We start from the raw sequence: 26,209 nt of genomic DNA, 5'->3' as shown, positions 1-26,209 counted from the left end.
GAATCTTATTCCCTTTGTAGTGGAATACTTTTGGCCAGAAAAGCAGTGCACTATATAGGTGTCGTGTCTTTACTATCATTAAATTGAAGACATAGTTTTATCAAAGATTCCCTGTAATTAGTATAACGCGTGTAACTGTAAATAACTAGGAAATAGGGGGCACTAGATTACAAAATTATAATTTCCCAATATAACCTTTCAGATATTTTCATATCTGATCAATAGTCTTCTGATTAATGCTTTATTTATTTTACCTCTCGTTAGTCTCATTCCAAACGTCGTAAATTGTTGGCTATCTGCACGAACCCAGTCTTGACTATGAGTCATCCATACATCAATTGTCTTAAATCATTTATGTATTACTAACTAAGTAATTCACAGAAATGCATAAACAAACAGTAAATATGGTTACATGAAACGATAGAATGTCCCCTAGTGGGCTGAACCGACATGGCAGCTTGTTAGACAGAGGGGCAATGCTGGGTCGACTCAGAGTTAGATAACAATTAAAATGCTAATCCCTTACACATGAACGCTCACTCATTCGGGAACAATTGCAATCAATATATATATATTTACGCTCAGTCTGTCGTCTTTATCGCTGGTGAAAAGTTCATTTCTTTTGCAGAATTGTCCGTTTCTCTCCCTCTCTCGGTTGTGGTTAGAGGGGATTGTTCAGAGTCACATTCGATATAGAATGGATGTTTCGGCGGTTGTCGTTCTTCTCGTTCAATGATGCCGAATTCCTAGCTGCAGACTAGTAATTAGTATCAAATACTTATTCTTATTCTGTCGGTATCGATAGTCTAAGAGTTTTAACCACGTGGTATGGTTAAAAGATTCAGCAATGGTCTACAACCTTCCGTCCCTTTCCTACTGGAGAAAAACATGGTCTGCTGATAATTTCTCAAAGTGGGGTTTTATCCAGAATGGCAGAAGAGGATGTCTGACCCTAACTGGCTCAGGGGCAGTCCTCTGATTTAGTTCAAATCAAAAGGGAATTGTATTTTTCTTCATTAAACAGTCCACAATAATCTTACACCATTATTCAAACAGTATCATCCTCACTCATTCATTTTATACAACAATTAGATGTAAACCTCATATCTGAGGCTATCATATAAACATCGTTATGGTAATGTGGCCACACCGTCTCTCTTTAGCTTCCCAAGTTGTTCCAAACGCACCAGTCCGTAGCTGGATTCTTCACCGATCTTTTACACTTTCTCTGGAACATGAAATTTGTTCGTACCTCACGTTCTGTGAGGTGGAAGGATTTCCTTTGTCTCCATGAAAACTTATCTCTATAACTGTGTGTCCATGAGGCAGGGTCTTCCTTAGGAATTTACGACCTCACTCTGCCCACAGCAGTCTGGTTTTAGAAGCAGAGAGCGGGGGATGGTGCTCGATGTACTCAAAGAGGACAACATCATGACATAGGGAATAGGGAGCTGGTTTCCTTTATCCCTCAATTGTTATCTCAGCAATATGGATGCTGTCATTATACTGTATGAGAGGAGAATCAAATCAACTCAGATTATTAATTGGGTAATCTGTCTCTAGGCAAAGGTGATCTGATTGGGGCAGACATGACAGCGCAAGACCAGGTGATCAAGACCAATGCGGACGTGAAGGCTCTGACCTACTGTGACCTGCAGCACATCAGTGTCCGTGCCCTTAGGGAGGTCCTGGGCCTCTACCCAGAGTACGGCAGTCGCTTCAGCTCTGATATCCACCACAACCTCACCTACAACCTAAGAGAGGGCAGCGAGGCAGAGGTGAGAACCGCACATGCTCACTCAATCACTCTCTCACTCACTCAATCACTCACTCAAAGTTTACTCTATGTGGACTGTGTAAACTGTAATGGAATTGTGACTCATTCTGACTCACTGTCCAGGGACTGACAAGGTTCTCACGGTCCCCTCTGCTCTCTCAGGTAAATGTGTGCCTTTTTATTACTATACTACAGATGGTGATTACTATGACCTGTCAGTCTGCTACTGACAGATAACTCAGGGATGCTCCTACAGCCACAGCCAACACATCTACATAGTCCCAGTTTCACATTATCAACAAATCAGAGCTCAGAACATTTGTAGTCATAGCCAGAATCTTTTAAGCTAAATGTCCAAATAAAATATTTACACCTTGAGTTGTGAATTGTCTTTGTGACTCATCATTCCATTTTTCAAAGTGTTTGAATATTTGGTCTGGGACAGAGACATTTAAATGATTGAGGTTGATATGAGGGTTCTGGTCCCTGACCCATTGCCCTTCCCTCTTAGGTGAACATATAACTTGATAAAAGGCTGAAAACAATGTTCTCATCTAGCCCATTCTCAGATAGAACTTCTCTCTGAAAGAAGCAGGATTGCAACTCTCACGGCCCCATTTTGCCACCTTTATTGAGAGCTTAACAAAGGGCTGTCATTAGTGTGTTTACTATGTGTGTATCTCTGTGAGGCTGATTTTGTCTCTTGTTTTTTCCCTGTATTTGAGTGGGTGTTGGAGTAGGCATATGCCTTTGTGTGCGTGCACATGCATGTGTGTTTCTATGACATGTGAGTGTCCACGTGTTAATGATTCTACATTGTGCATGGGAGTTAACTGATTCTCTCAAAAGTAATTTACCAGAATGTGAAAATTGTCTGGTAGAAATAAACGTAATAATATTAATAATCTGACTGAAAAAAATGTCACTCTGAAGAATAACAATTAACAGCTAAATAATCTAACTCCTACTGAAAATGCCAAGTAGGCAGTGCACCTAATTGAGAGGAACAGCACTGACTCACAGCAGAACAGCTATTTGAAGGAAATTACACACAGTCTCTTGTTGCCGAAGTAGGTGAGGATGGAGGGGGAGTGGTCCGGAGGGGGGCTGGACCCTGATTATTTAGCATTTTTTAAACACCTGAAACATATGTTTCCTTCAATTTAGAGCCATAAACATCATGCCTAATTCTATTCTACACATTCCAGAGCGTGTTATTCTGACTGTTGTAAATCACAAATCTCAATATACTGCACGAACATGCCTAGGATATAGTATTCATATAGTATTTTTCTAAATCTAGCGTACCTCTTGACTGGTCTGGTGGTTATTTTTTTAAAGAAACTAAATATGCTTCTCTGCATCTCTGATCAAATCTGGGTGAAAGATTAAGATTATTCAGTGCACTTAGTAATTGCTTGTTTTTTTTTACCAACTTTGCCAGCAGGCATGCCAGCTAAGATAGTTAGATAAGCTACTCTAAAGTAATTGACAGCCTGAAATGGCTTGGTAGCAGGTTATGAGGTTGGGAGATTGGGAACGTATCTAGCTGGCTAGCTAAAGCCAGATTGCAGGAGAAAGCTGTTTCAGGTATTTGAAAATATTACAATTCTCCAACATGCCCCCCTCCGGACAATCCCCCAGCCATCCTCGCATACTCTGAGTGCATGACGCCCCTGCTACCCATGCTACCCCTGCTACCCATTACCAGCAGCTAAAATCACATTTAACTCTGTGTGTATCACTCTCTCTCCTCCTCCACTGGCAATAGGCTACTGGAGGGCATGCATGGTTGTTTGTGAGAACTACAGAGAACCTGTTACTCATGCCTCTCCTCTCCCACCCTCTGCCCCTCAGGAGCGAGTTGATAAGGACCACAAGCTTCCCTTCGTTGTGGAGGCAGAAGATGTGGAGTCTGGTGAGGACATGAGCCACTGTCCCACCGGTGCATCCCACCAAGGACAGTTGCTCCTGATGCATGGCCTGAGCAGCCCCGTCTGCCACCCTGGCCTCAGCAGCCTGCTGGGGGAGGAGCTTCGACATGTCAGTGCGCTCCATCTCTGCCGCTCCCCAGCCCAGGGCTGCAGAGGCCGTAGCCCCTCCCCTCAGCTGCTGTCCAATGAGGAGGTTACTTCCGCCCCAGTGCCCAACATGGTCACAGATCACAGCCCATCCCATAGGCCAGCCAAGCTGCTCATACCCTCCCTACATTGTGTCAGCCCTCTGGACCTCAGCCCCAGGTGAGTAATGAGACATAACTGTCAATCAAAATGACTAGCGTTTGTATTTCATTAGCCCAGTACCTGAGCCTAAGTTTTGTAGGATGATAAGACTATAAGCACGAACCAAAAAGTCAATCACATTTTCCAATGGATTTACCTGGTAATAACAGCAAAGACAGATTACAGTTCAATTTATTTAACTGAAAATCACTTCATATTTAGTCATAACCCACTTAAGTATGAACCTCTCTTCCTATCTCCTCTAGGGTTGTGGATGGAATTGAGGATAATGGGCAGTCTTTTCACTTCAATGTGGATCAAGGTGAGGCAAAGACCAATAGCAAAGGTAATGGTCTCAGGTTAACAATGGTTTAACTACAAAAATATATATTATTCTAACAGTGGTTTTCTTTTTTTCAATTTAAAGTTTTATTAAGTTTTCTTGTTTTTCAATCAACCAACAAAACACATTCCACATTCACAGATGTGACAGGCTTAAAAAAAAGAATTTAAAAAAAAGAAGTTAAAATATATAATAATAACATATAAAATAAATTTAAAAAATACAATTAAAATAAAAGATTAAGAAAAATAATCAAAGTTTTTTTTTGTTGTATATATATATATATATATATATATATATATATACATACACACACACACACATACATACATACATACATACATACATACATACATACATACATACATACATACATACATACATACATACATACATACATACATACATACATACATAAAAATATATATATATACACATACATACATATACATATATATACACATATATATACATACACATACATACACACACATACATACACATATACATACATACATTCACACCCATACACACATACATATCCTACATACCTACACGTACTCACAAATATATATATTTTTTAAACACACAAAAAACATATATAAAACTTGCAGCCACACTATCAAGGTTCTTATCAGCTATTTCTAGCCTTCGCTGAGACGACGGGCCAAACATTCGTTTTTAGATTTTACAGCAGCTTACACAACATGCATCTGCACATTTCCCTAGTCACCCCGTTCACTCTGTCCAATTTGAAATATAGTTGAATAGTGGAGACCAGAGTCTATCAAACTTGGGCTGTCTCTTGTGGAGGTCATAAGTAAGCTTTTCAAGAGGGAGAAAGTCAACAATCTGGTCAATCCACATTTTAAATGTAGGAGGGGTATTAGAGGCCCACAATAGAAGAATACATTTCTTAGCAAAGTATGTAATAGTCATGAGCAAATTTTCTCTGTCAGGATCAAGAACAAAGTCCTGCTGGGCATTAAGAAGATAGATGCACGGGGTCATATCAAACTGTACATCTAGTATTTTCTGTGCAGCAGTATGTATAGATTGCCAGAATCTGGCAATCTCTCTACAGCTCCAAAATACATGCATATAGGTTTAACAGTGGTTTTCTAACAGTAAATAGAAACGTGTTTTAGGCAAGGATACTGAATTGATTGGTCAGAAAATTGCTTTTTTAGAATGATCCAAAGCAGTACAAGTAGGCTTTTCATACAAATGAAATGGTCTGAGCAAAGTGCTTTATGTTGGAGTGGGGTGTGAAAGCACTGATCATTCCATCCTTTCCCATCCCATCCCCCTTATAGACCCATTCCAGGTGAGCGCCAACTTACTTCTGGAAACAGAGGAGGTGAGACAGAACATCAGCCAGCTAAGCAAAGAGGTATGAACATACGATCACATTAACGGAATAAATGGACATATAAACCAACATAATGATGTATCAACAAACTGATAAATGAATGATTTGCTCCATCTAGGTAGAAAGAGCTCAAGAGACGCAAACTTTTTTGTTCTCCCACTTCATTTTCCGTACTCTACTTTCGCTGTACCCTAAAGAGTGTCGAAAAACAGGTCATCTCTGACACACTTTCAGCACTACATACACCACTCAGGCTATGTAGGCAAGATAACATTTAAAGACATTTTTCCTCAAATAAAATTTAGGATTGTTAAATTGGAGATGGTCCAGATTTGAAAGCTCACGTAACACCGACTGATAATTTATGACTGTGCTTGTTTTTGGTTTCTACCATTTCTGACCTAGAAAGAGACAGCCTTGGAATAATTACGATTCAACCAAGCAACAGATTATAGCTTTCATTATTCTGCATGCCATCTATTTTCCAGATGAATACCCTTAACCAGGAGGTGTCCAACCTGACCAAGGAGCTCCATGAGATGATGTGTTTCCTGCAGGGCCATGTGACCATGTTTCATTACCCCTCTGCCATCTCCACCTATCCTTACGGCCTGCAGATGGCCCCTAACCCCAACCTCAGCAGCAACATGACTGCTGCCAATGACTGGCAGACACGGGTGCCTTTCAGTATGCCTGCTGGACCTCACCCATCTCACCTACAACATGACCCCCTCAGCCACCCCGCCAGGAATATGTGGGCCTATGGTGGGGTGCCCCCCCAGGGCAGAGGTCCCGCCATGGGTCAGAAGGTGGAGGTTGAGCACCTTCACCAGACGTCCAATCCCAGGTCATCCTGTTTACACCTGTGCTGCTCGGACAGAGGCAAAACCACTGGTCAGGGACTTGAAGCCCAGTATAGGCCTTTCCCGACCTCCAGAACTACACCCAACTCTCCCTACATGGGCCACTCCCAATGCCGGACTGTGCCATCTCTTCTGAATCTCAGCTCTGCCTTCCCAGTACTCCCAGGTGCGGGTCCTAGTCAAGTTGAGTTCAAAGCCTCCATCCCCACCATCAGTACCTTTCGTCCCCTATGTTCCCCAGGCAGCCTCAGCCAGTCCCACCCCTCCCTGAGTGTCCAGGTCAACTCTGACCGCAGCCATTCACCGTCCATCTCCCCAACGCCTATCCACGTCTCACTGGCCCCTACCGGCCAACCACAGCTCCACACTACCTTCAGCTCTCAGTCAGGGGGCTACACGTCTGTCAGCCCAACATACAATCAGATGCACAACCAGACCACCCCCCAGGGGCAGGGTTCTCTCAACAGAGCCAGGAAGAATGACCTGGTGGGCTCCAGCCCTGTCCACACACTGGAATCATCCCTACCTCTGGTGGGGCAGCCAGCAGGGCAAGGGCCAGACTGTGGAGGGCCTAACATGGAGTATCCACGGGGCAGGGAGAGTCCTAAGAGGATGCAAAGTGATGCTGAGCAGGCAGAGTCCCAGACTCAGGAGACCAACATCAGCACACAGCAGGTCCTGGAAGTCGAGCCTCTCTAGGGCTTGAAGGTGACACATTAGCAGCTGTCTGGAGACCCACAGAGACCAGATAAATAAACTGGAACATTACTGCTGCAAAGTAACGCTGAGCCCATCAACTCAACTCTCCCGTTTTGGTTGCATCTCTTATGCTAAATGAGTTTACATCTGAGAAATGAATGATTGCTTTAGAGCCTAAAACATACACCACACAGCAATCACACTACATAATATCGACACTGATTGTACTACTACTTGATGTACTGTTTATTTAATTTGACTGTAAATACATAATTGATATGGACCAGAGATTAAGAAGACAAGCTGACTCAGTTTACAAAAATATTCATCTTTGTGTTTTATTATGCATTTCTTGTGAACTGAAAGTTAGGTATTACTAACCGGAGGGTATCTCTAGACATATCACATTGAGACCTGGCAGCCATGGAAACAGCAAACCTCACCCCTTTCCTTCATTATATTGTGTTTACATAGAAAGTATCATCACCTAATGAGCATTATTTTGACATGTGGTTTTATGTGATGCCATTGCTTGTGAACACACTGTGGAGCTCATTCTACAAGCGGTCTGGACATTACAGCATGTGACCAATGTTTGTGCTCATTATTTTAAGAAATTGTCTCTTGGCTAGCCTGCCAGAGGATTGCTGGTCAAAGAGGACCTATGGTTATTTTTGTTTTTCCCTCTTCTGCAATATGGCTATTCATAGCTCTTGCATCTCTTTTTGCTCTTGTGTCTTGAACATTTTCAGACTTTTTCTATGCTGTATATTTGACTGTTTATTTGGTAACAGAGACTGAAATAAGACGTGCAATGTATAGCCGACTGTACAAGCACAACAGTTTCAGAAGCGTACAAATTACAGAATGATTTGAACAACGTGTGCAGACTGAAAGAGTTGTATATCATTTTGTTTGTTTGTAACTGATATTAGCTGTAAAATAAAACTATTTAGATGCAAACAGAATATTAACATATATATTTTTTTTTTAACAGGGACTCAGAGAAATACAATCTGAAGTGAAAAATGAAATAACTTGAAAGGTTAAACTGAGCAGGTCACAGTAGTGGTACACAATTACATAAATATTGTTAGTCAATCACTCAACATCTAACAATATCTATTTAGATAGACCTATGCCTTTAGATAAACCCACCCTAAAATACTGGGGCTTCTCCATTTGATGCCCACAACATGAACGTTTGGGTCAGTGAGTGTACATTGATGAACAAAATTTAGATCTGAAATGATGTCAGAGATGATGGCAAATATCATGGTCTTTAGCGCCACCAGATGGTGATACATTTAAAGCAAACTTCTGTAAAGATTTTATTAAATACGATGAAAAATACGTTTGAAAAACGATGGGACCGAATCTGAGTTGTTGATTGTCTATCTGGTGCCAGGGGTGTTTCTTTTGACCAAAAAGATCAGCTCTGAAAAAGATCTGATGTTAAAAGATCTGATGTGATTGCTTAAAATACTAATTAGTGTAAAAAAAATATCAGAACTGGGCTGCCTATGTAAACGCTAGTTTGATGTTTTTTTTTTACATATTTAAAAATATATATACGGTTTTATCTTGCGCTGGGGATAGTGGCAACTGCCACTGCTTGCCACTCCTACATTAGTCTCGTAAATCCGATCCTAGGCTAAATCAGTAGCATTGATACAATGTGGGAGCCAACAAGGCTGTTTACGGAGACTACTCCTAAATAATCATCCCTGACCAGATTTGTGTTAATTAATTTAGTAAACTACAGTTCCCAGGTTCCCAACGACACATAATCAGAGGGAATCCACACCTTCAGGAAGTGGGAGGATCCCGGAAAAAAAAGGCACCAAGCAGAAGTGAAGGCCGGGGCCTATGTGTTGAGCAGTCGTAGTGAGCTGTGATAGAGAGAAAAGTCGTCAGTCGAAATTGTGCAAAGTGAGTGTATACGAAGAAAAGGGAACGCATGTCTGACCTTTGCCTCTAACGGTAAACTGTTAACTATACTATTTTGGTTCAGATTTCCACTGTCAAATTTTGCTCAAGCAACCAGACAGTAAACTAACGTTAGCTAGCTACCTAGCCAGAGATACGTCGCTAGCTAACGACTGTCAGGTTGATATGTTAAATGGGACTAATTACTTGTGCAGATAGCTAATGCGGTAACTAGTTAGCAAACAATAAAAAGCTTTGTTCATAATTTGACCAAATAGTTATTTATCTTTAGATGTATGATTTACCCCGTCTTTTCTGTGCGATGTCATCATAAACATTGCCAAGTTAGTTAGCTAGCTTTCGTCAGTGTCGTTCAATTAGGTTTTTACTGGCAGTAACGTTAATTTACAGTAGACATATTTTTGTCGTCTACTCCGCTAACTAGCTACTCAACTATAACTCTTATTGACATATAACAATTTTATAAAATTGTTTGGCTTTTAAAAGCTAGCTAGTTACTGTAACTTGGTGGGCTAGCTAGCTAAATTACAGAAATGTCGTGTTAGATTTGTATTTGTATTCCATAGCTAGTTAGCCTTTAACTGACAGCTAACTAACTATAGCTAGTAGATTTTATTTTTGGTCCAATCAATTTGATAAACCTTTCATATGTTGATTTCTAGCTTTCAACAGAGTATCTTAGCTCATTGCCATTGGTTTCAGCAGGCTCTTGGTATCAGTGATGATGACGATAGTATGAGGAAGTTTGAAACCCACCAACTTAATAGCTATTTATGGTTTCTGCCTGGTAATGATCACGAATCATTCCATCTTGCAGTAACCCACGTCACCTGCTCTTTTACGTTAATTGTTATCTTGTCACTGTTTATCGTTTACTTAGTTAGGTCTCAAAACATATTTTGGATAATTGGAGTTCAAAGTGCATGGCTGTATCTAATTAGGCTCATCATTTTGAATGCCATCATTTGCTGAGTTACATTTTTTTGTCTGTACTTGATGTCAATGGTGGTACAGGTAGGTCAGTTATCTGATATAGCCCTCATTGTGGAAGTCTGTCTGTGTCATGTTACTTTTGTATGAATTGCATGCTTCCTTTTCTCTGGTCTATGGTGGAATATGGTGTCCCTCCTAACTTACTGCGTCTCATCAGTCCTGTACCCTTGTTCACTCCTTCACCTTTACTGCAGGTCATCTATGGCAGTTGTTCACAAACTGTGCGGTCGGCAGGAGGGTGGGCACGGGAGTCCCACCTAACTCAGTTTGGCTTTCAACTTACTCCTGAAAGTTTTAATAGTAGAATGTACAAGGTGCAATTATGACATTGGGTAGTGCATTGTCTGTTTTCCTCTTGTCATGTCAGTCATTGCATACCTTAGAGCAGAGTTTCCCGAACCCTGTGTGCACGTTTTGGTTTTTGCCTTTGCACTATACAGCTGATTCAAATAACCCACTCATCTCGATGTGCCTTTTGTTATGTAAATCATTTGTTAAATGGGGTGAAAAGGAGACTGAATTGCCGATTTTTAAATAAAAAATGTAAGCTCTAGTGTAATTGAGTTTCTATCAGGAGTGAGACACTAAGACTTTGGGCAAGCAGAATCAACCTCTGCATCATTCAAGACAGTTCATTTGTCAGAAGCTGTTGAAGTTCACATTTTAGACATTGTTATGTAAGTGCCAGCTGAAAAGTGGACTGGGCTTGAGTCTTTTGGGTAAACACCAGGGTAAATCCTCATTGGAAACTCGTTGGTGTGTTATGGCTCAATAACAGGACTAGAGAAGGGATTTTTAATAATTTTCCCAAGTTGCTGCCATGTTATGGTGTGGACCTTGTCCTTCGAGAGTGGTGACACATTTTGACACAGGCAAATTATATAAAAGGCAATATTACTAGGTGGCATAAAATGTTTGTTTGATTTGGTGTTGTAAGCCTAGTTAAGACAGTTTCTATGATATTTCCAAATATTCCTGACAGAAAAATAACTAGTAAAATAACATTTGTGAGACGCAACACTTTTCAATATTCAATCCAAAGTAAGCCTAATTAGTATGCGTTAGTGTGGTCAGAAAGGTTGTAATGCATTGGAGTCGATGGAGGAATGAATGAATCGGGTGTGTAGGAGGAGAAGCATGCCCATTTACAACGGTCATTCTGATGACTCCTCAAAAGACTGAAGGTATCCTGTAGGTGTGATGTTTTTTTCTGTTACCCAAGCTGGAGAGGTCTGTGTGCAGAGTGGGTTACTGGTCAGTTTGCTACCAGACTTGTTTGAGACTTACAAGATCAATGTATGCCCCCTATTGATTAAACCACAATTTAGGCCTGAACAAATGGGAAATTATTTCATTAAGTTTGAGCCATTAATAATTGTTTCGCAGCCTGATTTGAGACACCCACTAACCCCACCCCGACCCTTTATTTCTGCAGCCGAGGCTCTGTCTGGGGTTCTTATTTCTCATACTAGCCCCATGCTCAAATTGAATTGGGGGTTGGGGTTTAGTCTAGTAGGCCTATGCAAAAAGTTTTTTTTTTTTAATCTCACTTAGGGTTGCAAAGCTACCGGTAATTTAAAACGGTCACCTTAATATTTGGTCATAGATTACCTTGTAAGTTTGGTAATTTATACTTTAATTATAAATATTAGTTTTCATTTTCATTTTTTAAAAATATCTGTATCATATTGTCCACGAGTTTCTAGTAGATGGACCATATGGACCACAAGAGAAACTTTTTTCAGGAATTATCTAGGCTTACTCAACAATGGCTTTATTTTCAATTCACTCTGAAACGGTTGTCTTTTTCCACCACTTGTTGGATATATTTCCCTTTAATGTGAGAGGCCAAAATAATCGGCATGGAGTAGAATTGTAATACACAGGCTTTTGCTTGGCTGTCATGTTTCTCACAGAGGGAGCCAGAAAGAGAAGGAAATTATTTCCCCCTTGCCTGCCCCAATCATTTGCTAGTGATGTGTATCCTGTTTGCATTCCCAGAGATTTAGGCTGTGTTTAGACAGGCAGCCCAATTCTGATATTTTTTTCACTCGTTGGTCTTTTGACCAATCACATCTTTTCAAATCAGATCTTTTTTAGATCTGATTGGTCAAAAGACCAACGACTGAAAAGAATATCAGTTTGGACTGCCTGTCTATACGCAGCCTTAGTCACCTTTCCTCTTCCAATTGACCCATCCCTTAGTCGTTAGGCTTAGTTTCTCTTGCATACCCTAATCGAGTAGCACAGTGGACTGTCTCGCTTTCTCTTCCCTCTCTGGGTTCATCCTCCCTGACGGTTTCCCATCCAGGCCCCAACCCTTTTAAACTTCAGATGAAAGCCAAGCTAACAGCTGGATGCAGGCCAGGCGTGGTGGTATGGATGCTTCTAGCTCCACCCTCCCTCCCCGTTATATCTAATTCCTCTGGTCCCTCCACCTTTGGAGTTCAGAGAACCTGTTGTCATGTCACCACTTATTCCTAGGTAACTGGTTAAATTACGTCTGTCTGCCTGACAGCTTGTTGCACCACTAATTCCATGGCATTGATGACGAATGCACGTTGACACAGTCACACGCTGACACATCTATAGATAATGGCTGTGCCAGGAAATGGGCTAGTTGATGGTTCAACTGGAGTCTAGGAGTGGGAGACTGAATTATCCTGTGGGAACACACAGCTCAGAGGCCTATTGGGGTGTGTTGTTAGCAGTGCTAGCCTAATCAGCTGTTTAGGGGAATTCTGTGCATTCTCATAGTACAACTAACTTCATTCTACCCAGTCGAGTAACATCGGGTTCTCTTTCTGATCAGTCCCATTCCACCCCCTTCTGATTACCATGAACAGCACTGGCCTAAGAGTTTTACCTAGCCTGATTCCAGATCTGTTTGTGCTTTTGCCTACTCCAATGTCATTATCAAGCCTTTCAGCAATGTTTGGTATGACAATTCCATAATGAGTTGACAAGAGAGCAGAAACTGACTGGCACCCAGGCTAAGTTGTACCTGATCGCAGAGCACCGTGGGACTGAGGTGTGATTGAAGGCTAGTTGTGGTCAATGAGGTTGGCTGTGAGGGCTCTGAGGTTAAGAGTAGGGCTGGGACGATACCAGAATGTTTTCCATGTCAAAAATGAAACCATGAAGCAGATCTAACTCTGGTCCTTTTAAAAACCTGCTGTGTGTAAAACATTGTGTGCGATAGCTTGGAAAAATAAATAATGGATCACTCTGGATGACAAAATAATGTTTGTTTCCAACATTATGGCTGTTTTCCTAAAGTTAAATCCACTTTGTTTTGATTCCTTACCACGATACTAAAGAGTATCGCGATACTGGTCGGGTCCCGTCCCTAGTTAAGAGTAGTGTGGTGCATAGCGGATGGGGTTCATGGCTAAATATGAGAGTGGGTACTTAATGTTAGCCAACTTAAGGCCAGGTGGGTGGACCATTCATCTTGTGTGTGTAATGTTTGGGATGTCAAGTATAAGAGGAAACCCACACTGTGATGGTAACTGATGTCACTGGTCATGTTAAATAGAAACTGAACAGCTACTGAGAATTCCCCCTCCCCCACACTCTTTTTCAGACTTACTAACATGCTGACAAAACTGACCACGTTGAATGACATGAATGTGTACATTTATTATTTAATTGTTTAATCCAAAGTGCTTGCGTGTGTAAATGTGTGTCTGCGTAGCCAGGCTCTAATAGAATTTGGTTATATTTTAGACGCTAGGTGTGCTGCAAGTCCCGCCTCTCCCATCTACCCATTTGGTTTTTACGAGCATTTACCATCGTGGGTGATTTGAAAGATGAACAAGGTCCACATTCCAGTCCAGTTGGTGGCGGTAATGCACCTTAAAGTTGGTTGCCAATCGCCATGTAAAATCCACAGAAGAAGAAAAAGACTCTGAACAAGGAGATATTAATCAAATAATTTAACTAAAAATGAACTAGGTTTCCCGTTTTTATCTGTGGGTCAAAGATTCAGCTTTTTAAAAAAAGACCAGATGTATTTCAGGTAAAATAACCCAATGTTTATCTCCCAGGACCAATTATCCAGCAACAGCAAGCTAGCTAGCTAAATGTCAATTTAATGTTTCATGTGTGTTTTGACCTGACCCCAAATTAATATAGTTGGTTTTGGTATTTTAACCTGCATGAACGCGTCTGGTGGGGATAGAGAACACCAACATACACACGCGGAGTCGGTTTGGTCAGCATGTCCATCATGAACGTGGCTTCTTCATTTGATATATTTGTGCATGCATTGTCTTGAATAGCATTAAAGTCTACCTCATGCATGTGAGTGAGAAGCTGTTGATTGGATCATGAGGGCAATGCATGCAATATTTGTATGTAGTTAATTGTGGGTGGTGCCTCCGTTCTCAGTGGCTGTGTTTTTACTAAGTGCTTGGATTTCAAGCTGGCAGCAAAGCCCACGGGAGGCTGTATGAACATTTGACCATCTCTCTCCTACTCTCTCTTTGACCCAGCCTCTCTCCCCTCCATCTCTCTGACCCACTTCAGTGTGTGGAGGTCTCCAGAGTCCATTAAAGATGCCAGCAGAGGGCTGCTTAGATGCATGACGCTGCTCTGAGTGACTCTCAGAACAGGAGTGAGTGTTGGGCCAGCCACTACAGGCCCTCTAGCAATCAGTCAATCATATTTTTTATTCATTTTACCTTTATTTAACCAGGCAAGTCAGTTAAGAACAAATTCTTATTTAAGATGGCGGTCAAACCCGGGCGACGCTGGTCCAATTGTGTGCCGCCCTGTTCACTATACTGTTCAATAACCATGTCCTAAACTGTTTTTGGTTTATACTGGTGGATTGAACACAGGACCTTTTTGATGCAGATCAGATTTTCAGTTATGTTTGTCCTCTGTGTTTTATATTATTTAGAGTGTTATCAGTGTTACTGACACTAATATAAAATATGGGCTCGTATGACTAGCCTTGGTTAAATGTTCTCACTCCCTTATCCTGTTTTTGGTTTCTGAAGCCCTCATCTCATCCCGGCCTCTCCCTCCCCTCTTCTCCCTGTCCTTGGCTATGGAACCTTGTCCTGGGGCAGTGAGGCATGCTGACCTCTTCATTTCCATAGTGTGTGTGTAGTAGACTATGAAGGTTGGAGAGCAGTCACACCTGTTGTTTTGTCTTAGAATGGTAGACATACTGGTAAGGGTAAACGCGTTGTATAAAAAGTGCCTCCAAACATTTGAACGACGTGACCTGTTTAGGCTAGCTTAATTAGAGATACTAGGATGATTCTACATTCTTCTCAGAAACACAAAGACATTGAGCTTAGTTCTTGGTCTATCAGCACATAGGTGTGTATGTGGCAGTAGTCTAGGCCTTAGGTGTGCTACCTTGCTGTACTGTCTGCTCTGTGCTGGGTTGACCCTCTCAGGCCAATGTGTGGTACCAACACAGTGTGATCTTCTGTCACATGCAGAAGATTAAGTCCATGCCTGGCCTGGGAAGGACTGAGCGTCAACAGCAACCCTACTCTGGCTGGCCTACCTCTCTCTCGCTCCTTAACCAGGAGTCTAGAAAATTCATGTTGTGGACAGAATCACAAAATTCAGACAATAAAACAGAAATCAGCAATATTCAAATGTATTGAACTTATTAGAAAATGTATTAATTTGCCCAAGTTAATCATAAGACATGAACTAAATGCATCAGTGATTCGCATGTTCCTGCAACTATCTGAAACTGTGTGTGTGGTGCCCGCATATGTCTACACTCTGTGTAGCGAAGATGCTAATGCTAAGTCTTCTGGTAGCGATGGCTTCCCAAAAACATTGCCAATGAAATGTTAACTACAAAGTTGTCTATTCTGACCTGGGAGAAGGATTTCATGATTATTTGTATCAATCCAGTGCAGAGTATGCAAAACAAATGGCCAATCACATGAGCACTACAGAAACGTTGCTAACCAAACAGTGGTCTCTTGCTGGTGCACACTTGCATTAAAAGGTATGTCTTTAAACTTTGTTGTGGAAATACAACGGACGATTTTTATTATTTTTTAATAATAATAAGATGGCAAAACGGAAACCTGTAAACAATCAATTAAAATAAGTACAAAAAAAATGAGGAAAACAGAATTTTGGGGTAATAAATAAATATGCCATGGGACCCTCATTGATTTAGTTCTGTTTGAGTCACTCACATGGTGGAAGAACACAGCATAAGCCGTGTAGAACTGCAGAGAATTAGCTTTAAAACTGCAATTTATTATCACTGTAGAATTGCAGGAAACTGTACACATTTCTCTACGTCCCATGGCGAGACCCCCCTCCCAGACATTACTCTTCCCCCTCTAGTCAAGTGTGTTATTTCAATCTTTGAATGCACTCACTGTTGAAAGACAGGCCTATAGTAGAAGCCTGTACACTGTCGTGTATAACTATTTTGTGACGTTATTGTGATGTTTCACACTTAGTTATGGATTTGAGCATTATAGGCTAACCTAGGCTGGTTGTCCTAACCGTGAATGGTTTAGTATAAAGGGCCAACAGTACTGTATGTATGTGCATGCTACTCTGTCCTTCTGCAATGTTCACTTCCTGCTATGATATTAATTCTGTTTCCTGTCCCTTTCACCAAGCAGAAGCTGACTGACCTTGTGAAGTAGCTCTATGGAAGATTTGTTTAAGTGTTTCTTACTGTAGTCCTATTCCTCAGTCAATGTAAAGAACACTTGGACTCTGAGTACACTGGCCCAACCATAAGATGACAATCTGCACATCATCATGTGACTATCTAAGTTAAGACTGTGTGCAGGCCCAAGGTGGACTGTAAACACAGAAACAGGAGTCCTTGGGGCAAGTAGTTCAGAGACTCATTTCCTGTTCTGTGTTTTCACTGTGGTCCTCAGCTCTGTGGTCTATGAGAACACACACACACAGGTTGCATTGGGTTGGATGTGAACAACCGTTGAACTCTGCTTTAGGCTAATGTGTCTAGACAAGAGGTTTGGGTGCGTGGGGGACTGTCCCCCCCCAAATTTGGCGTTCAAACGATTGTGAGTACTGACGGTTAATTGTGGTCGTACTCATGGCCCAATCTACATATCTAAATGTTGCTTTAGACAGGACCCCATGACATTTCCTTCGCTGCTGTATTTGACTGAGTCTAAAGTAAATATAATTAAAAGAGAAGAGGGCAGGGCTTATCTCCCTGTCCAGCCCTTGCTTTGTTCAAACGGACATCCAGACCACAATGTAGGTTTCCAGTAGGCCTATCAGAAAATAACCGCAATTTAAACATTGAACTGTTTTCTTGTCAAACCATGGTGGTGTTTTAGAAGCACTGACATGTTCCTCGACCAATGGTGTTCATCAGAACATTATTGATTTACAACACTAATAATTAGTCTGCTAGGCATTGATTTGAGGCATTTGGGTTTTTTAATGAGTAACTGATGGACATCAGGACCATTTTATAAGTTTGTTTGAACCTGAATAATAAGCCCAGTCAAAGGTTAAGATACAAAGGACTCACTACACTGGACCATGAAAGTAGATTGGTTTATACCAGACACTTACGGGAGTAGCCAACTTGGTATGGCACCATTGACTCCTTGCAGTCAACACTTTTCTCACTGATTTAGGCAAGACTATAAGAAATGATAATGACTCTTATTATATTCACCTCGATAGCTCTAAATGGCATGCATAGTGTACAAAACATGAGGAACACCCACTCTTTCCATGAGACTGACCAAGTGAACGCTATGATCCCTTATTGATGTCACCTGTTAAATGAACTTCAATCAGTGTAGATGAAGGGGAGGAGAAGACTGGTTAAAGAAGGATTTTTAAGACTTGAGATATGTAGTCCACGCCCATTCCTGTGTGCTTTTTGATGTGTTTTTTTAACATTTACTTATTATTTAACTAGGCAAGTCAGTTAAGAACAAATTCTTATTTACAATGACGGCCTACCCCAGCCAAACCCGGACGACGCTGGGCCAATTGTGCGCCGGCCTATGGGACTCCCAATTACAGCCAGACCCTGGAATCGAACCAGGGTCTGTAGTGATGCCTCTAACACTGAGATGCAGTGCCTTAGACCACTGCCACGTGGGAGCCCAGGGGTCGTTGTCCTGCTGGAAGACCCGCAACCTTCAATGGAGTCCCAGTTTCTGGACATATTTGGCTGCAACTGTATTATAACCTGTATATAAAGTGCCTTCAGAAAGTATTCACACCTTGTTTTACAGCCTGAATTAAAAAATGATTACATTTTAGATTATTTTTGTGACTGGCTTAATTAAACAATACCCCATAGTGGAATGATGTTTTTAGAAATTGTAGTAGTTAATTAAAATCTGAAACGTCTTGAGTCAATAATTATTCAACCCTTTTGTTATGGCAAACCTAAATAAGTTCTGGAGTAAACTTTTGTTTAACAAGTCACATAATAAGTTGCATGGACTCACTCTGTGTGCGATAATAGTGTGATTTAAAAAATTAAAAAAATGACTACCTCATCTCTGTACCCCACACATACAGATAATTGTAAGGTCCCTTTCCAATGCCTCGCAAAGAAGGGAACCTATTGGTAGATTGCTTTTTTTTTTTTTTTTTTTTTTTTACCAGACATTGACTATCCCCTTGAGCATGGTGACGTTATTAATTGCACTTTGAATGGTGTATCAATATACCCAGTCACTACAAAGATACAGGTGACCTTAACTCAGTTGCCGGAGAGGCCAATACTTATGTAAATGACATTTCATAATTTAATTTTCAGTAAATGAGCAATATTTCTAAACATGTTTTCACTTTGTCATTATGGGCTATTGTGTGTAGATGGTTGAGAACAAAACTATTTAATCAATTTTAAATTTGGGCTGTAACACAACAAAATGTGGAATAATTCAAGGGGTATGAATACTTTCTGAAGGCACTCTAGTTTACTAAAGTTTTCCTGTATCACACTGGCTGTCTACAAGTGATATTATTACTGTCTGTTCTTTCTTCCAGCTCACATAGGTGAAGTCCCCTCTTCCTCCGGCTCCCTCACTTCCTGGCCTACTCACCTGACCCAGCTTAGCCCACCCTCGCCTGGCCCGGTCTCAGCTCCAGTCCCTGCTCTGCTTCAGAGCCCCAGTCCTCCGCCCAAGGCAGCCTCATTCTCCACCAAGAGCCTCTTACCCCGGTGAAGCTCTCTGCTCGGCAGCATGGCAGGTCGAGGAGGACCAGCACGGACCAACGGCGCGGCGGCCAGCAACAAGATCTGCCAGTTCAAGCTGGTGCTGCTGGGAGAGTCAGCGGTGGGCAAATCCAGCTTGGTGCTGCGCTTCGTCAAGGGCCAGTTCCACGAGTACCAGGAGAGCACCATCGGAGGTGAGTAGGCATGCTGTTGGCATTGGGATTGTCATTCTTCTGACTGTGTCTTAGTCATGCTTAGTGTTTGTTGCTTTATAGCTGTCCTTGTGTTGAGTAGGTATCATGTTATAAAGGTCAAGTAGATTGGAAGTGTGAATGTGTAGTAGTATGAAGGAAGACCACTTAGAATGCCTTGGTAACCGGGGATGTGTTACTGCTAGCTAGCAGCCCTTACCCTAGCTGTTGTCAAGGCCAGGTCAGGAGCAGACATGAGCTACAGAACCAGATCTTTCTTGGCAGCTGATCACCTGACTCTTGCATGAGCAGCCGAGCCTTTGACTGACACTTTAAATATGCCACAAGGAGTGGGATGTCCTTACTCCCGGCCACAGAAAGCCTTATGGAGAATGTTCAAACCAAAACTGAAAAATAGATAAGTGCGAGAAAGAGGTACTTGTCATCTGCCTAATAAGGTATGTATTGACTTAATGCTAGCCAGAGTGGAGCTGCGAGAAGGGGGTCTCTCTCTGTGGGCTCTTAAAACAGGAAGGAAGTCGGTCAACAATGGGATTTCCTGTCCTGGAACTGCTCTAATATCTACGGATCTGGAAACCAATACTTGATGGTTTTAACATTCAAAGAATTCCATTGCAAAAATTGGGTAATGACTAATGAGTAACCATTTATTTTCAGCTTCACCTAGTGTTATAAACTTACACACGGGTGTTGGGAATTTCCATTATGATTTAGTGGTTTACTAGCTAGATTGCTTTGTGATTTATGCATTACCCTTTCTATAAATAAATGTTAAAAAGTAGTTGCATCATGCAGCCACAGCAGGGTGAGGCTGGAGAGACCGGATGCTTGGTGCTTACACTAGCCAAAGCCTTAGGACGAGTCAGCATTTTCAAAACATTTTAAAACCTGTTGTCAGCTGTCTGGTCAAAGGTCACTGAGCTTCAGTATGGAGCAGGCTTCCTCTATGAACGCTGCTGTACATTTCCCTCAGCCGTGTGACACAACGGGCTGAATTAGCAGTGTCTATGTTCCATGGATTAGCCAATGGACAGCCACATGTTTTGTTCGCTCTTTCATCACTGTCTTGTTTAGTATATTTTACTCTCACCACTTTACACAGTAACCTTTTACCCAGTGCTTAGTGCTCTGCGATTCGATCTTGTTTATTTACCTAATAATTGTCCCTTCCTCCTCTCTCTAACGTTGGAAGGCTCCCAATTCTCCTCAGTGCTGGCTTTGTAGCTTCACGAGTTCTCATTAAGCCACTGTTCACGTTTCCTCTTAACTGTCTCATGGCCTTGGCTGTTGGGATTATGTTTGCCTTGTGCTAGTTTAACTCAGCCATGTCAAATAGGGATAACTATACCCCTATGACACGATCTAAGGAAGAAAACAGAATACCTGTCCTGTACAGATACTGAGTTTTACTCCACTGTGAGGAAATGTACAGGTGAAGTCAAATGTATACCTCTTTTCTATGTGTAGGGCATTTGCAGACTTCAAAATAAAATAAAAATAGAGCCTGAAACTAAGTGTATGATTTGTCTCTACACCCATCCAGCTGCCTTCCTCACACAGACCGTCTGCTTGGATGACACAACAGTTAAGTTTGAGATCTGGGACACTGCAGGGCAGGAACGGTATCACAGCCTGGCCCCTATGTACTACAGAGGAGCGCAGGCTGCCATCGTGGTCTATGACATCACCAACACAGTGAGTGACAGCTGCTGGTCACGTGTGGAACTGGTTCCTGAGTGTTGTCAGCACTCGGCAGTGATTTTTTTTTTTAGCTGAGGTTGATTATTCAAACCCTCAACAAAGGACAGACCTTTGCTCTCGTAACTGACACTTCTGTAGCTATATAATAGAGCTCTTGTGTGGGAAAACAAACATCCATTGTGCAATCTGCCTTTGTCATGTATTTCATCAAATCACAAATGTTTTTCTGATGTTATTAAGAATGTTTTTTCCTGTGCAGGATACATTCACACGTGCAAAGAACTGGGTGAAGGAGCTCCAACGACAAGCCAGCCCCAACATCGTTATTGCACTGGCAGGGAACAAAGCTGACCTGGCCAACAAAAGAGTTGTGGACTTCCAGGTACTGAGGAACTCCTATCAATTAGATGCTGCTAGTCCCACTGGACTATTAGTGGAAAATGTCAATGATACGTTTGTTTAAACAGGAGAATGTATTAGAAATGTCATTTTGATAGTTTCTGTTGCTATTCAAGAATGCTCACAAATTCTCAAAGCTTTGGGTTATTACTGATTGTATCAATGTGTTTGATGGGGCTCTAAAGATCTGTCTTTTTTGTGTGTGTAGGAAGCACAATCGTACGCAGATGACAACAGTTTGCTCTTCATGGAGACTTCAGCCAAGACGGCCATGAACGTCAATGAGATCTTCATGGCCATAGGTACGTGTACCACAATATTATATGTGCATTTATAAACTGGGTGGTTCGAGCCCTGAATGCTGATTGGCTGAACAGCCGTGGTATATCAGACCATATACCACGGGTATGAAAGAACATATACAGTTGAAGTCGGAAGTTTACATACACCTTAGCCAAATACATTTAAACTCAGTTTCACAATTCCTGACATTTAATTCTAGTAAAAATTCTATCATGTCAGTTAGGATCACCACTTTATTTTAAGAATGTGAAATGTCAATAGAGTGATTTTATTTCAGCTTTTCTTTCATCACATTCCCAGTGGGTCAGACCCATTTGCGACCAAGCTTTTAACTTCCTGACTGATGTCTTGAGATGTTGCTTCAATATATCCACATAATTTCCCCCCTCATGATGCCATCTATTTTGTGAAGTGCACCAGTCCCTACTGCAGCAAAACACCCCCACAACATGATGCTGCCACCCCCGTGTTTCACGGTTGGGATGGTGTTCTTCAGCTTGCAAGCCTCCCCCTTTTTCCTCCAAACATGATGATGGTCATTATGGCCAAACCGTTCTATTTTTGTTTCATCAGACCAGAGGACATTTCTCCAAAAAGTACGATCTTTGTCCCCATGTGCAGTTGCAAACTGTAGTCGGGCTTTTTTGTGGCAGTTTTGGAGCAATGGCTTCTTCCTTGCTGAGCTGCCTTTCAGGTTATGTCGATATAGAACTAATTTTACTGTGGATATAGATACTTTTGTACCGGTTTCCTCCAGCATCTTCACAAGGTCCTTTGCTGTTGTTCTGGAATTGATTTTTACTTTTTGCACCAAAGTACATTTAATCTCTAGGAGACAGAAAGCGTCTTCTTCCTGAGCAGTATGACGGCTGCGTGGTCCCATGGTGTTAATACTTGCGTACTATTGTTTGTACAGATGAACGTGGTACCTTCAGGCATTTAGAAATTGCTCCCAAGGATGAACCAAACTTGTGGAGGTCTACAATTTTGTTTCTGAAGTCTTTGCTGATTTTCTTTTGATTTTCCCATGATGTCAAGCAAAGACACTGAGTTACACAACAGGTACACCTCCAATTGACTCAAATTATGTCAATTAGCCTATCAGAAGCTTCTAAAGCCATGACATCAATTTCTGGAATTTTCCAAGCTGTTTAAAGGCACAGTCAACTTAGTGTATGTAAACTTCTGACCCACTGGAATTGTGATACAGTGAATTATAAGTGAAATAATCTGTCTGTCTAAACATTTGAAGGAGAAATTACTTCATGCACAAAGTAGATGTCCTAACCGACTTGCCAAAACTATAGTTTGTTAACAAGAAATTTGTAGAGGTTGAAAAATGATAATGACTCCAACATAAGTGTATGTAAACTTCCGACTTCAACTGTGTTTGTACCACTCTAATTAAGTTGGTAACCAGTTTATAATAGCAATAAGGCACCTCAGGGTTTGTGGTATATGGCCTATATTTTGTGGTATATGGCCTATATACCGCAGCTAAGTGCTGTATCCAGACACTCCACCGTGCTTCTTGCAAATGAACAGCCCATAGCCATGGTATATTTGCCACATACCACACCCCCTCGGGCCTTATTGCTTAAGTATACACTGAGTATACCAAACATTATAAACTGGGTGGTTCGAGCCCTGAATGCTGATTGGCTGACAGCCGTGGTATATCAGACCGTATACCACGGGGATGACCAAACATTTATTTTTACTGCTCTAATTACGTTGGTAACCAGTTTATAATGCATCTCAGGGTGCAATAATGCACCTCTGGGTTTGTGGTATAAGGCCAATATACCATGACTACCATGACCTTAGCCGTGGTATATTGGCCATATACCACACCCCCTAGTGCCTTATTGCTTAATTAGAAACACCTTCCAAATATTGAGTTGCACCCATCCTTTTGCCCTCAGAACAGCCTCAATTAGTTGGGGCATTGACTCTACAAGGTGTCGAAAGCGTTCCACAGGGATGCTGGCCCATGTTGACTCCAATGCTTTCCACAGTTGTCAAGTTGTCTGGATGTCTTTTGGGTGGTGGACCATTCTTGATACACATGGGAAACTACTGTGTGAGAAACCCTGCAGTGTTAGTTCTTTACACAAACCGGTGCGCCTGGCACCTACTACCATACTCTGTTCAAAGGAACTTAAATCTTTTGTCTTGCTCATTCACCTCTGAATGGCACACATACACAATGTCTCAAGGCTTAAAAATCCTTCTTTAACCTGTCTCCTTCATCTACACTGATTTTGAAGTGGATTTAACAATTGACATCAATAAGGGATCATAGCTTTCACCTGGATTCACCTGGTCGGTCTGTCATGGAAAGAGCAGGTGTTCAAAATGTTTTATGTACATTTCTTCCCAGAACAAATCAAATGTGTAGAAACCATAAAGGCTTTCTACTCACTTTCTTTCTGTCCTTCTCTGTAGCCAAGAAGCTTCCTAAGAATGAGCCAGCGGGTGGAGCCGGTGGCCGGGCCGGTCGGGCAGGAGTGGACCTGCAGGAAGCCGCCCCACAGGCTGGTGGTAGCAAGTGCTGTGGCGGGAACTAACCAACTGGACCGACACCAACCAACCTGCAGTATCAACCAACTGATCAGACCAGCTGACAAACACATCCCACGGTCAAATCAACTGACGGTCTGACCAACCACCATGCACCGATCAACTGATAAGCAAACCAGCTCACAGGCCAATCAACTGTCAACACACAACTCCAAGGTTCCAATGATCATACCAACAGACAAATGACACAATTATGACCAACATGACGACCTACAACTGTTTTAACTTAACCGAGGACATAACAACCCATTATCTCCAACCAAACGATGGACATCTGACATCATCCAGGCAAAAAAACAACCCCACTTAGGGAGGGAAAAAAAAGATCAATCCTTACCAATCGCACTTAACAGAGCACTGTTCTTTTTTTTGTTTCACTGTATTTCTGTAAAAAAAAATCAAACGCAACTGGGAGGAATAATGAACAGGATCTTTGCCCTCTCCTTTCTTTCTCGCTCTCGCGTGTCATCTTTCTTTACCATAATGCTACAGTATTTCAACGTATGTCTTGTCACTTCTAACCCTGTTTAGTTTGGTGGGTGAATGTAGCAATTGTCCTTGTTTTTCCTTGTTCCCGATCGTCACCCTTGGGCAAAAGAAGGGAGAGTGTTCAACCCCAAAAAAGGAGTTAGGAGAACAGTTGTTTCCTTCCAGCTATAGCAGTTGTGTAGATTAACTGAACTATTACATTGTTATTATTATTACTTTGACTTATTTTTGACATGTTAAACAGTATGATTTCAAAGACTAGACCACCTAAGGTTTTCCAATCATTAATCTATGATATCCAACCATGTGCATTAACATCATTGTCACCAATAACTCATTTTTAGCATTAATGTAATGTTTTTGAATCATTCATATACAATGACAAAAGTGTAATAAAAAGGATAAAGCAAGATTTGTTTTCCTGACCAAAATCACAAATGTGTATTGAAAACATGTTGCTATTATTTGTATAATGATTTTTCTTCAAACATGTAACCAATCAGTAGTTACTGTCAATACAATACCTTCCCAATCTCAACATGATGCTTTGTCATCCTCAATTATTTTTGTCATGTAAAGATTTTTTTTTTTTGTGTGTGTGTACAACTCTTTTGTTTTCTGAAGAGTCTCTGGTATTGGGTGCACTGGTTCTGTCACCTCTTGTGGTTTCAGATGTTCTCTTCAGTATCTTTTGCTTTTCTGTTCTTTTTTTAAACGTTTTCCTATCGGGGATGGATTCCTCTAACCAGTCCGTGTCTGTTATGACATCAATGACTAGCACAACAGTACCTGCAGCTGTCACTGCTGTGAGATGGGGGGACAGGGGTAAACCAAGCAAAACAACAAATTGTCATTTTTCCAATAAAAGGGGGAAGGTATCTCATTGTCTGCCTGTCTTATTTGTTGTATGACAATGGGTATTAGAGTAGAAGATTTTTCACGGTTAGATTTCACCTAACAGCTATTCGTATCTCTACCAACATGTTGAGCGTATAGTAGTTTCCAGCCTTTGTTCTCGAATTCTCAATCTTGTTTAAGATCTCAATAGATCCTCATCAGTCTAGGAAGCCAGCTGAGCACTGAGTCTGTCTGAAAATCTAACACTGGTCTGACTGAATTGCTCCACAATCC

At 41.5% G+C, this 26,209-nt stretch overlaps 2 protein-coding genes across 5 annotated transcripts in view; both read left to right on the top strand.

Moving 5' to 3' along the window:
• Nucleotides 1-8,320, top strand: part of kcnh4a (potassium voltage-gated channel, subfamily H (eag-related), member 4a) — a 29,985-nt gene extending 21,665 nt beyond the window's left edge. The window contains exons 11-16 of one of the 3 annotated variants that reach the window (XM_042327390.1): nt 1,564-1,778; nt 1,901-1,939; nt 3,635-4,017; nt 4,266-4,345; nt 5,659-5,735; nt 6,203-8,320. In XM_042327390.1, the coding sequence (XP_042183324.1) occupies nt 1,564-1,778; nt 1,901-1,939; nt 3,635-4,017; nt 4,266-4,345; nt 5,659-5,735; nt 6,203-7,276 (1,868 nt within the window). In that variant the 3' untranslated portion in view covers nt 7,277-8,320. The remainder of the gene's footprint in view (nt 1-1,563; nt 1,779-1,900; nt 1,940-3,634; nt 4,018-4,265; nt 4,346-5,658; nt 5,736-6,202) is intronic. The other 2 variants (XM_042327391.1, XM_042327392.1) reach the window with 2 other exon arrangements.
• A 735-nt stretch (nt 8,321-9,055) lies between these two features.
• Nucleotides 9,056-25,956, top strand: LOC112258656 (ras-related protein Rab-5C). 2 transcript variants are annotated; one of them, XM_024433169.2, is made up of 6 exons: nt 9,056-9,208; nt 19,223-19,585; nt 21,147-21,298; nt 21,564-21,686; nt 21,912-22,005; nt 24,455-25,956. In XM_024433169.2, exons 2-6 carry the CDS (start codon nt 19,420-19,422, stop codon nt 24,574-24,576), a joined length of 657 nt encoding a protein of 218 aa, XP_024288937.1. In that variant the 5' UTR covers nt 9,056-9,208; nt 19,223-19,419; the 3' UTR covers nt 24,577-25,956. The 2 variants fall into 2 exon arrangements, with proteins under 2 accessions (XP_024288937.1, XP_024288936.1); XM_024433168.2 differs by having other exon boundaries at nt 9,099-9,259.
• The last annotated feature ends 253 nt before the right edge of the window (nt 25,957-26,209 follow it).

This window comes from Oncorhynchus tshawytscha, linkage group LG09 (assembly GCF_018296145.1).
Source record: "Oncorhynchus tshawytscha isolate Ot180627B linkage group LG09, Otsh_v2.0, whole genome shotgun sequence".
In the NCBI taxonomy this organism is placed as follows: Eukaryota; Metazoa; Chordata; class Actinopteri; order Salmoniformes; family Salmonidae; genus Oncorhynchus; species Oncorhynchus tshawytscha.
This window is presented reverse-complemented; position numbering and strand designations above follow the sequence as displayed.

What these genes read in the sequence shown, in the direction of transcription:
- LOC112258656 (XM_024433169.2), top strand. Translation starts at nt 19,420, where the DNA reads ATGGCAGGTCGAGGAGGACCAGCACGGACCAACGGCGCGGCGGCCAGC. An exon ending in AAAGAGTTGTGGACTTCCAG is followed by an intron (nt 21,687 to 21,911) that starts GTACTGAGGAAC and finishes TTGTGTGTGTAG; the next exon opens with GAAGCACAATCGTACGCAGA. An exon ending in TGAGATCTTCATGGCCATAG is followed by an intron (nt 22,006 to 24,454) that starts GTACGTGTACCA and finishes CCTTCTCTGTAG; the next exon opens with CCAAGAAGCTTCCTAAGAAT.